We start from the raw sequence: 12,840 nt of genomic DNA, 5'->3' as shown, positions 1-12,840 counted from the left end.
GACGGGGTGGCATGCAAGGGATAAACTTAAACTGGTGGTTTGTGGAACAGAGACCCTGAAGGGTCTTTCTAGTCTTTTTTCTAGTCTTTTTTAATTTTTATTGACGGCCTGTCAGAGCCTTTAGGATTTTAAGAATGTAACTCTTACTTTGAAGATGCTTGCTATTTTCGGTCGTTAACGCATGTAAATATTGCTTTAAATTGGAACAGCCTTACCACGCGATTGCCAAAAGCTGGAGAAACTGTCCTCGGACAGAAGTTTTTCATTGGTTTTGGTGGGAAAGGAGCCAATCAATGCGTCCAGTCTGCTCGACTCGGGGCCAAGACCTCGCTGATCTGCAAGGTAAGCACTGGCTTGCTCTTGGGTTACAGCTGAACTAAATGTTCGTGCAAACTCCAGTCAACCTTTAGGTATCTTACAGAAATGGTGTTTTGGTTTGTTACTTTTTTTGTTTTCTTTTCTTTTCTTTTCTTTTTAATACTGCTCTAATTCCCCTTTCTTCTCCTTATTTCAGCTGTAAATTTCAGCATGAAATGTGACCAGGAGGCTGTTCTGAAAGCGCTGCCAGAACCAAAGAGTAGTTGGCTAGAGATCTGGCAGAAATTGCACAGAAAGAAAGACTGCAAAACTGAGATTGATAGATACACCATGGAAAAGAGAGTTGGGGAGAATTTGAGATATTCAAAAATTGAGTGCTAGCCCCTCCTCTTTATGCTCCCCAGCATTACAACTATCAGGGCTTCAGTGATGACGTTCGGGTGCTAGGCACTGTAGTCAACCAGCAGTTTACTTTGTAGCTGATTATGAAAATCGAATATTGATGAGCTAGTAACAAATTCAGGAAGAAATATAAAATATCGTGCTTCAAGAATTAAATCATTGTCTAATTACTTGCGATTAGGATGGGGTATTGATATACAAGCTACCACCTTTGCATGCTATGGGAATTTTTTGCTCACTCCTCTGAAACTTTTGATGTACAATGGTTCTCAAGACTGGCTTACAGACCATCAGGCTGATCCAGCCTGACAGATGCTATATATTTACAGGGCTTTTCTTTGATTTTTGCCACTAAAAGTTTTGAGTGATCATCACTAAGGTTAATACCAAATTTTCTCTCTCTGTAGCGTTATTGTCTATCCAGTACTAACCAGATGAAAATTTAGATCGACTGGACACACTTTGTTATTGCTATAGCTGGGGAAAGATGCTAAATTTGTTGGATCATTGTCTGCCAGGGATTTTTTTGAGGAGTACTGGAGACATCAAGGAAGCCTTTCTTACTGGTTTCCATTCCAATATTTAGGCTAAAGAAAGGTACCTATCAATCTAAATTATAACTTCAGGCATTTCTGTGGGTCATTATCACTAGTTGCTGTTCTACAGTGTTGTTTTTTTTGTTTGTTTGTTTTGTTTTTTCTTTTTAAAAAATGTATACTGGGGATGTTTATGCTTCTGTAATACTGAATATAAATTTGATCATCTTTGCATTCAAAAATGATCAGATTCAAATACAAGATGAATTGGCAATGAATTCTCTGCTAACATTTCCTGATAAATGTTAAAGGTTTTTTTTTCTACTGAAAGTGTGAATTTTGTTTTATTTTTTAATGGTCTAAGCTATCTCAGTGAATACATGTTTCTGGAACCATTTGCATTCCTAATAAAATTTAGCAGTTAGTATAATTTCCAGTTACTTTCCAAAATCATATTTATGCTATTTCAGAAAAACATAGTTGTCTCCTTTTCTTTCTTCCTTCCTTCCTTCCTTCCTTCCTTCCTTCCTTCCTTCCTTCCTTCCTTGCTTTCTTTCTTTCTTTCTTTCTTTCTTTCTTTCTTTCTTTCTTTCTTTCTTTCTTTCTTTCTTTTTCTTTCCATTGTGCATTTATGGGAGAAAAGACTTAGTAGAGAAGGACAGATTTCTCATATAAACTTTAGCCTTTTTTATTTTTTATTTAGAAGTTAATATTTACTTTTTAAATTAAAAATGCGGTTAATAGCCTGGCAAAACAGCCTCATCTCAGAGCGGTACAGTCTTTTATCTGCACAGCTCAATAGGACACCATATAAAGTCATTTGCTGAATATAACTGAGAAGAGTCAGGTAATAATGTGACGTTACAATTCAACTTTTACTTTAAGAAGTCATCTTAAGTATGTGGTGGTTCTTAAAGCCAGGTTGCCTTTCACATGTACTCTGTTTTCAGTACATGTTTATGTTTTGGTCATAATTCCCAACACGAAGCAATTGCTTCTGCAGTCTAAAGTTGTGGGAATGGAATCAGTATCAGTACCAGAGGGACATTCCACTGGAGTGTGGCATCCTCCTACAAGGGCTGTAATTTAGACAGAGGATCTAATCAACAAGAGGAGACATAAGCATCTCAGGTCAAGTGAAAAGACGTTCTCATACCTGAGAGCTTTAAAGCATAAAAGGGAGACAGTGACTATCTGTTGATGGTTTGAGAAAGGGAGTTTTAGGATGACTTGTAGGTATAACCAGAGATGCCACAGAATGCTGTAGATTTTAATTTAAAATCCAAATACTGGGTTTGGCTAGTGGAAATGCAAACGCTATTCGATTTCCTGCCTGGAAGCCAATGGAAGTGACTGCTGTTACTCTGGGTTATCAATATCTATCACAGTATCGGTCTTAAACTCCCTCACTCAGTTTGCTTGGTACAGTAAAACACCATATTGGTGGAATAGATGCCACTTCAAAAGACAAGAAAGACAGTGGTTCTGAGAAGTGTGCAAGGTTGCAGTCAGGAAACTAAAGGATCTAAGAGAACAAGTGGGTCATTCGTGTTCAGACAAGAACCCTATTGCAGTGCTGAAAAACGCACATAGGTTTTGAGGGGGGTCCAAACTCCCCATTGTAGTGGCAATTACCAAAAAATCTGCTAAGTATCGTAGATAAAGAGCGTGGAAGAAGGTTGACATTGCACGTACTGAAAAATGTCCCATTTTTCTTCTGACAAACAATTTGGGATGATTCTCACTGGACATTGGTATTGCCAGCCTGATAAATACTAAATTCTAGTTAATCCCTGGCTGCATTTGATTCCTACTCAGAAATAGGAAGTGCTGGACTATGATGCTGTGTTGTCTCCTCCTGTCTTTAGATGATCTGTAAGCCAAATTTAAGACAAAGTGCTGTAAACCCGAAACCTCACTTAATTGTAAGAACTTAGACGTATCTAAGACACAGCCCAGAGTGTAATGGCTATCTCCAATTGATTTTTCCTTTTGTATTAGTCTTCCTTTTGTGTTTAGTACCTGTTTAATTCTCAAAACAAGAGAAAGAGTAAACTCTCAGAAAACATGTATATAGAATAGATGAAAAAATTGTTAAGAGGTACATGTTTTTGTTGTAATTAATTTTCAGGTGCAGATGAGTTTGATTCTCTTAAGCTGCTAGAATTTTAGCTGTTACCATACCAGTCAGCTTTCCTAACTGCATATGGAAAACATGATGGTAAGCAAGGAAACGCCAGGTTGAAAAATATTGATGTAATTCGACTTTTCTAATGTGCAAACCATGTGACCCTCATGCTTATACAAACTGCTAAGAAATCAAGAAAAAAGAAATGCTACTTCAGCACGTGTAATGTTCTGTGGTCAGCAGACTAAGACGTTTAGTTTTCTGTTCATCCAATAGTCCATCTAGGAGGGTCTGAGCAAAAGCAGAAAATATTTAAAACAGTGTTAAGTAATTTGGCATGGTCAGTAAATATGCCTTTAATCTAAAATGAGTCTGATGCCCAATACTCTGCCTTCCTTGAGCGTAAAGCCTGAATGGAAAGATAAACCCTTCAAAGGCACTAGGATTAACTGGGTCGGGTGCTGATGAGCTAACATGGAGAAAAGTTTCCAGAGGAAAAGGGCCTCCCTGGAGACCCCTCCAAGGGCCTTCCTCCAGCACTGAGATCCCTTGCTGTGAGCAAAAGTGCCGTGGCTGTTCTCAGTTGTTACAACAGCTGAACAATAAGGGGTGTCTGTCTGTCAATTATATAGGACCCAGAGCTGAAGGAAGCACTTTTCAGTTGAGCTTCTGGGAAACAGTTACGAAATACTTCATTTCTGAAATAACTGAGCAAATCCTGAGCTTTGGTGCAGAAGCTTGGTAGCAGATAGGGAGGGAGAAGATGATACCATCAGGTGGAACGCATTCCAACAGCACATCTGTCAGGCTGCAAAGGTGAGCACAATTCAGGTTTAAATTGCAGATGGCTGCAGTCAGCCAGACAAAAGCAGTCCGAAGATGCAGCTTCTGACAACCCGCCCTGTCTGGCAAACTGGGAGTAGTCAGAAATACAGACATATTCTAATATGCAAACAATGAATAGCACAGTGACCAAAGAAAATGTTTATGTTGTTTTTTTCCCCCTCCATTTATTAGAGGAATGTTCCATCTGGATAGACTGTTTTAACCTACATTGCTGTCCTCCTTTGGTAAAAGACCGGGAATATCCCTAATAATGCTTTATAAAAATCCCATATAGAGGTTGTAGGAAATGGAAATATGTTTCAAAACATGGATATGCAATAGAGTAAGTGGGGGGGGGAAAGATCATCTATCTGTGACACTTCCTGTTTTACAATTTTGTAGGGTTTGTGGAATTTTGTAGGGTTTGATTTGTGTGGTCACTAGCTAGTACTCAGGTCTTCTCAGAGCTTTCCATAAGACTGAACTCATAAACAGACAGATTTCTAAGCAGGCTTTAGAGGCAGCTGCTTTGTACTTCCTAGCAACTCAAATACAACGTTAGCTATTAGTGTTGTTTTATGAGAAGACAGGTCATTATTTATCATGCAATTCCTTTGCTGTCTAGACCATGACCAGGATCTTGATCTGGCTTCTTATCTGAAAGATGACTTTTTTTCTCTTGCAAATATGCTTCCTATAGCATTGGTCAGTCGTTGATACTGATCAGATGGACAACTTGCTCTTGGAAGAGGGAGCACAAACTGTGAATGCTGAAGACATAGGCTAAGGCTGGTGAACTAAAAACTGTGTTGGCTTTATATACTAAATGCTATTTTAGTGTTAAGTAAGTTAGACCTTTTTTTATTTTTTCTCTCCATATACCTCACCTTCTTTTTTCAGCTTGTGTAATGAAACAAACCCAAATGTTTATTACCCTGAATAAACAGCAAGCAGAATTCTGTTCAGCTAAGAGGATTAGTGGAACTGAAATTACAAGCTTTTTAACTTGCTGTTAGAAAAACAATAGAGCATAACTTGACTCTGTAACTCAACTGGGTCTGGTGTCGCTGGATAAAACAAACAAAAACATGTTGAATTCATAAACAGTACATTTAGTACTGAGAAATTATAGAAATCAGCAATGCTGTGTTTATAGTCACTTTCTAGAGCACAGCCACTGATGTTTTTCCACCAAGAAAACTTTGAGGTAGAAAATTCAAAACATGAACTGCAGTTAAGAGGAACACTTAGGTTCCTTTCAGTTTAAAATTGACTAGTGGCCCAGGAGTACAAGATTCCGCATACTTCCAGATTTTACAGTCCCCAGAAAGCTTCAGTTTCAAGGGAACATAGTGGTTGCATGCGAATGAAACTTGAATATAGGGATATGGGTGGAGGCAGTGCGTAACAGAGGTGGGGAGATCTGCAGAACTGTGTTCCAAAAAATAAAGCAAAGTGCTGCAAAATAGAAAGTGTTGTATTCAAATTGCATTACCGCATTCTGCTGCCTAAAGACGATCTCACTTTTCTGTAGATAAAACCTGTCCGTTTATCTTTTGTATAGGTTGGAAATGATTCCTTTGGCAATGATTACGTTGAAAATTTGAAGAAGAATGGTGTTTCTACAGGTAAAATTTTACTTTAAATAAGCCTTTTGAATTATTTCTAAGCTTTAAACATTGTTAGTGGAGGATTTCTTATTTTATTGCTTTATTGGATGTGTCTGTAGTCAAAATCAAAACTACAAATAATTGTTTTGACATAAATGGGAGGAATGAATGAATATGGGTTAGAATGCGGGGACTTCTAAAGATTGCTGTACCACTAAAAGTAACATCTAATGTTATTACCTCTAAATCTCAGATGATTACATCAGTGCAAGTCACTTGAAGATAACTTGCTGTTATGTGAGTGTTTAGGTTGGCACTGATGATGATAATGCCTGGTGAGAAACTGACAAAATCCAGTCTGATAATCCAGTCTGATTATCCTTTATTTCATGTTGGGAGAGGAAGGGTAAAGTGGAAACGCATTTGTCAACTCCATACATTTCATCCCTGCTCAGTTTTTTAAAATGATGTCCAAACATCCTACAGAATGCAGCTGATGTTTGTTTATACACATACACACAAAAGTCAATGTTAAAAGGCTTTCAGGAAAAAGAAGAGTTAAGCATTCACAATATTCTATCATATTTGCACCTTTGTAACCCTAATTCTTTCTCTTGTGAAAATGGATTATTGTGTGCTGCTTAGCTACATGATCTTTTGCCTGCAAGCCCCTTGTTTCTGTCAGTGTGGACAGAGTGGACAGATAAAATGACTAAGTGGCAATTCAATGTTCTGTTCAAGTTTTCTGTTTTAAGTGCAGCCACAACTTTCATTTGCTGCATTATTCAAATCCTGCTCTAAAGAGAGAATCACTAGTATTTTGTGGGCTTTTTATTATGCTTGTCAGTATAGCATCTAAATATTTCACAAATATATAGAGAGGTTTATTCATTACCTGTCTTCCAACTTAGACAAGCAACCAGGCAAGGATACCATAAAACTGTTAGTGTCTGTTAGTGTCTGCTCTAAATCTCTCTAAAACGGGCCTACCTCGTGAATAAAGTCTTTGATCATGTAAGTAAATTTATTATGATGCATAGCACTTAATGAAAATGTATATTCCACAGCCAACCTTAAATCTCATATTTCCTGGTTTAAATGATTGATCTTGCAATCTTAACCTAAATTTGTAAATAGTCTTTGTGGCAGAAAAAGGGAAGTGAAGGAAAAATCTTCAGAAATGTCTTGTATTGTACTTCATTCATACCTACATAGACCAACTGAAGGGTTGGTCTGAAGTAAAGACTTCTGCTGGTTGAGTTAGAAATATCTCAGAATTGTTAGATCGGCATCTCCATTGGTGAACAGCCCTGGAGGATGAAAGGATGTTCTGCTGGTGAGGCTGGTCTGGGGTCTCAGCTTGCATTCCAAGATCTGGAGGCAAGGGTGATTCAGGGCACACAGACATTTTCACATAGGACTGTCATATGTCTGTCCCTGGCTTTTCATCCCCGTTTAATCCTTGTCTAACCTCTCCCTGTTATTTTCCATCAGGATACTGGGTACTGGCTGAAAATCCTTGCCATAGTGCCGCTTTTGTCCACTTCATGTCCTGGATCCTTGTTGTATGGCTTCTTCATTTATGTTGCTCTTCTGTTTCTTAACATACCACCTGATCCCTTTTCTTTCCAATCCCAGTCTGTTCCATAACTGTCCCCTTTCCCAGTCTTTCTGTCTGCACAACCTATCAGCTACCACCAGTGCTACACAGACCGTTTAGACCTTTCCTGATGTTACTCCCTCCCTCTCCAACTCTAGCTCCTCCCCTACATTTGAATTGGGTAGCTTACTGCTCACGCTGCATATTTGCTGCATGAAGAGCATTGACAGCACAGAAGACACAAATTCTCTGCTTTCAATTCCAGTGTGCAAACCTAGGTCACAGTGAAAAGAAGCTATAATTGCAAGGAAAGTTCTGCTCTGATCCTTGTAACTCTGAGCTAGAGAAGGGAACCTTCAGGGCAAGTAACTGCAATACTTGAGTAAATCTGCATAAGCATGATGTTGTTTTCTTTTAATCCTTGTTCGAATTTGAACTGTTTTTTAAATACTCCATGAAGAGCATATCTTGAGAAAGAAGCCAACCCTTGCCCAGCCTCAAGTCCACACTCTAAAATGCTCTAAACAAAAGGTCACTAGTATTCACCTCAAATAAAATAGTAGTTTTTTTTCTCAGATACAGTACTTGGGAGAAGAAAACTGAACTTTTCTGACAGTTTTTTACTGCTTTATATCTGAATAAACCCACTGTTGTAGAAAGCTTTGGATCACTGGTTAATATTCGACAAATTATCTGACAGCTGAAAACAGGTTCTTATACTAGTAAATATTGAACAATCTTTAAAATAGACAGTGCTGCCAGCCTCACTTCTAGTTGTCTGAATAATAATCCCACGAGGAAACATATAGCCTCACCACTGCCTTCATGATACATGTTAATACTTCTCCTGAAATGCAAATCTCCAGAGAATTAAATGCTGTGTTATGTTAATATTTTAGGTTTCTCCAGCCTTGACTCTATTGTTTTATTGGATAAAAGAAATACTTCCATGTAGGAGTAGAGAGTGCCTGAGAAAGCTGTATAAATAACATGCTTTCTCTAAAGCAGAGATGTAGCCAAATTAAAGAATGTTGGACTCGCATTTCTGTTTTGTGGGTGTAAATTAACACTTTTTGTTGTTGTTAGCTTCTCTGGCATTGTTGCACATGAAAGAGTAATTAGCATTTTTAAATTGCTGGAGGTTATGGGTTCATTTCAGATTTAATTCAATTAAATTGAATCACATGCTATTGGTTGAAAGTAATGTATTGAACTAATGCATGCTCTAACTTTTCCCTTTCTAAGCATTTGTAGGTCAGACTACAGAAGCTGCTACTGGAACTGCTTCAATAATTGTCAACAGCGAAGGTACATTATTTCTACTCTGAATTGTCTACTTGGTTTTGCCTCTACAGCCATAAAAACAACAAAACAACAACAACCTTTCCCACGTCACTGTTAACTATAGAAATATTTTTCTACATCTTTTGTCTTTTTCATGATCTTATTCGTATTTTGTTGCATTTGGTTTTATTGCAGGCAACTTTGTAGACTGAGATGCCTAAAGGCAGCAGAATCAGACCCCTAGGCTAGCAATGTAACAGCCAGGATTCAGCCAGCCAGCTGATCTATCCAGTTTCACACTAGCCAGCCCACAGCATATCAGAAGGTTAAAGCCCTCCTTTTCCACCACAACTTACTTTGCACTTTTACTGTGAGGAATGGGTTTTCCTCCTGCGTGAGTCATTACGCCTTGAATCAGGAAATGTAATTGTCCTTAGTCTAAGTAGAAATATTTACATTGTTTATGTAATATTACAACAGTACTTGATCCTGGGTTGCATCTGCAATGATGAATACACGATGAGATGGCATATTTGGTTTTTTTCTGTGTTATTTTTCCATAGCCTGTGCCTTTACTCCTATGTTGCAGGGTAAGAAGAAAACAAGAGTTAGTTTGTTTCATGTTCATCTTCAAGATAGCTAAATTATCTTCTGAAAACTTTCTGTTTATCTTTTCTTCAAGCAAGCTCTTAGAAGAAGCACTTGTGTCCAGATCAAAATTTTAGTGCTTAGGAACAATAATGTTTATGCATACATAACAGATGAAGTGTGATTGAATTAGTTCGCTTTTGGTGCAGCTAACAACCTTCATTTGAATAGTTACCGCAACTTAGCTGACACATCAATTTCACAAATTCCTATGTAAGTTGATGGTACATTGGGCTACAGCTCAAGATGGGAAAGGAAACATGATTGTTCACTCCAGGAGCAAACCTGGGAAGGAACTGTGACTAAAAGCAAGTCTACACAGGAACATTCAGGAAAATTAAGCAAATTAGTTGGAGATGTGAGTTTAATTTTCTCTAAATTAGATTAATCAAATGCATGACAGCTTCACTTCAAAAATAAAGTAGCTGTAATACACCAAATAAACTTGATACCTGCCTTCTCTTCCTTTGGGTCAGCAGGTAAATTACCATACCAGCTCTTAAGATGTTCTTTCTTGTGCTGCATATGGTTACTACTGTGACCATCATAAATGGGAAAGACAGTGAGAATCCAGGAGAACACGTTGCCAGGCCTCACTGCTTTGTACATGTATATGTAGACATGTTTGGCACTAGATTTGCTGTCCAGAATAGTTGAATAAGAAACAGTCTTATTACTTCCTAATTCATATGCATGGCCAAATAAGGTAACCGTGGTTCAAATCTGAACAAGCAGAGGATGACCTGTTAAAATGCATTTCTGAAGGATAAGGAACAAAACCATCGGGTTGATATAAAACCTTTGTAACCATTAGGAAAGGGAAACTGAATTTTCGGTACCATTAGGTTAACCTTACCTGTTAGTGTCAGCGTGAGTGGCCTCCGATAGTCCTGTGATTCACATAGTGAACAAAATAATGCATAATGTCGTGCAGTCTGTTTCTTTCAGAAACTGAAAAAATCCTAAATTAAGTTACCACTGGCCTCAGATTTAATTTAAAATCTAGTAGAAGAGCAAACCTGGTCAGAACTATGCTGTAAAGCAAACAGATGCACAGAATTGGTAATGGTTCTGGTTGTTACTTCTATCTAAAACCATCTGGCGCCTGAATTGACTAAATTGTAATAAAATAGCAGTACTTATGTGCTTTGCTGTTGCAAGAGACACCTTTTTTTTTTTTTTTTTTCTTGTAGAAACCTGGCTGATTTGACCTAAACAGGTTTTACAGCACTTTTCAAAGGGCTTGTCCACACATGCATGTTTTACCACAGTAGTTGTGCTGGCATAGCTGAAACACCACAGCATTCAGTGCAGATACTGGTGTAAAGCAGTTTCTGCTAGTTCAAATTATACCTAAAAGAGAAGCATTTGAAAGGGGTGTGTGCGTGTTGGTTTGTGTTAAGATAATGAGGCACAAATAACAACAAATAAAATCGGTATCTCTTTACATTGTGAAGTTTTAATTGCTCTGTTTTCATGCACCTAACCTGCACTTCATCTTGCTGATACTTGGGAAAAATACCAGCTCCGGTCAACTCAGTAATATCACAGGCAGAGGATCCTCAAGTAGAAGGAGCATACTGTGATGAATGAGGGAAGGCAGAGGACAAGAAAGCTATGGAAAGCAAAGTCAGAAGAGGCTCTGAAGTTCCCCTTTTATTATCTGTGGCTGTCTAGCTGGCACTGCTGCTGAATTTCTGGGAAGAGTTTTACTGGTTACTGAATTACACAGGTGTAACTCTACTATTATTTTAATTGGCAAAGTAATAAAAAATTGAAATTATCAGGTGCGTTTGATATTCTCAAAATTGCATGATATTCTGAGACAAAGTGTAGTTTCAGTAAAAAAAAAAAAAAAAAAAAAAAAAAAAAACACGTCAAATCCCTGCGTTAGTGCAGAATGGTGGGGAGATAGTTAACAAGTCCACAGTGCTGTGCTGGTAAACGTGCAACCCAGAGATGCTGCAAAGGTTCCGCCTGGACAGGTCTCAAAAATTTGTGCAGAATTTCTTTTCTGGAACCTGGTATACCACTTTGAACCCCAGCTTGGGCTTCCTCTTTCAGCCTGCCTTCTTTCCACTGCCTCGGCCACTTACCACACCTTCTGCTACTGGTGTTACAGTATGGTTAGATCTCTATAAAATGATGATGTGCATTGTGCTTCTGTGTACACACACGGAGAGGAACAAAACCTCTTTATGGATATTTTTTTAAACATAATTCCCTCTAAAGTTTATTGCAGCTTTGTCCATATCTGGTACTGACTGCTGACGGTGCCATTAAGCTGGCCTGACTGGGCCAGTAGTTTGAACCAGTCTGACAACTTGCATATTCATTGCAAAAATTCAGCGGAGGGACAACAGAGATTGGCAGGTCATGATTAAAGTGCTCTTGATTGCTGCAAGTTAGAACTAAAGCTCACCTACACAGAACACTGCGAGATAACCCGTACTTGAGATAGGCATTATGCTGACTTGACGATAAAGTTATTAATCATTCATGAACAGTAAATAGGCATTTTTCTGTAAGTGTACTTTCAATACCAAAGCACTAGTAGTATAAAAACATTCAAAATATGTGTTTAGATAAGGCTAAATAAACACGGCAAACTTAGAATATATATTCCAGCTTGATTGAATTACACTTTCCAAAGAGGTGATCTTTGTTTTGAACCTTCAAGGTTATGAAGAAATATCACCTGAATTTTTATAGAATTTCTATGTGTGGGCATTCATCACGAACATGAATGCGTTGTGTACAAGACTATTCAATGCATCTACCAAGTAATTGCATAGAAATTATTGTACTATGACACACCCAAAACTTGCCCTCGTATTCATGAACTGTGTGATTTGGCAGCAAATGGTTTCCTTGTAGCATTCTTTTCTGGTCACCAATATCATCTTTTTTTTTCCCCTATGAATTATTATGCAGAAGCTCTATAGCTATTGTTGTACTCGTATTGTTTGAGACTATGGTGAACTCTAAGCACTACTGGTGGCTTACAGGCTCTTCATCCTGCTTTGAAAAATAAAGTGAGGATTATCGCACTGTGGGGTTTACTGGTTTGCTTTTGATTTTACCACTGCCAGTTCTCATCTGGTGGCATATGTAAAATGATCCTTGTAAGAAAAATGTAGCTTGAGTTATCCATCCCTCTAAGAAGTGACAGCAGCAGGTTTAGAAGCCCAGCCGAGAATGGTATTTACATAGACAGCATTCATGCTGTTGAAAGCATTGGTTGGACCCAATCCCCATCTGGTGTAAGCTTGCATAAGTTTATCGGCTTTTTGTAGCTATTCTGTCTTACAGCAGCTGTGAACGTGGCCCTTAATATTTTAGCTGACATCTGCAAAACTTGCAATTCTATAGATGCTCCCATCAAAACATTTAGTCTAAGTCAAGGTATTTTAGAATTACCCGTACGTAACACAGTGAATATATTTTCCTCATTTTCAGTGTGGGCAACATCTACCTCACTTCAGAGTT

General features: G+C 38.1%; 1 protein-coding gene across 5 annotated transcripts in view; it reads left to right on the top strand.

Annotated features, from left to right (window-relative positions):
* RBKS (ribokinase) overlaps positions 1 to 12,840 on the top strand; it is a 66,673-nt gene that overhangs the window by 17,219 nt on the left and 36,614 nt on the right. For 4 of the 5 annotated variants that reach the window (XM_027454053.3, XM_027454055.3, XM_038176418.2 and 1 more), the window contains exons 2-4: positions 210 to 342; positions 5,774 to 5,837; positions 8,665 to 8,727. In XM_027454053.3, coding sequence (XP_027309854.1) covers positions 210 to 342; positions 5,774 to 5,837; positions 8,665 to 8,727 — 260 coding nt within the window. Of the gene's footprint in view, positions 1 to 206; positions 343 to 3,387; positions 3,478 to 5,773; positions 5,838 to 8,664; positions 8,728 to 12,840 lie in introns of those variants that run through there. The other variant, XM_038176420.2, reaches the window with a different exon arrangement.

The sequence above is a fragment of the Anas platyrhynchos genome, chromosome 3, assembly GCF_047663525.1.
Source record: "Anas platyrhynchos isolate ZD024472 breed Pekin duck chromosome 3, IASCAAS_PekinDuck_T2T, whole genome shotgun sequence".
NCBI lineage: Eukaryota > Metazoa > Chordata > Aves > Anseriformes > Anatidae > Anas > Anas platyrhynchos.
Note: the sequence above shows the minus strand (reverse complement) of the source record. Positions and strands in the feature narration are given on the sequence as shown.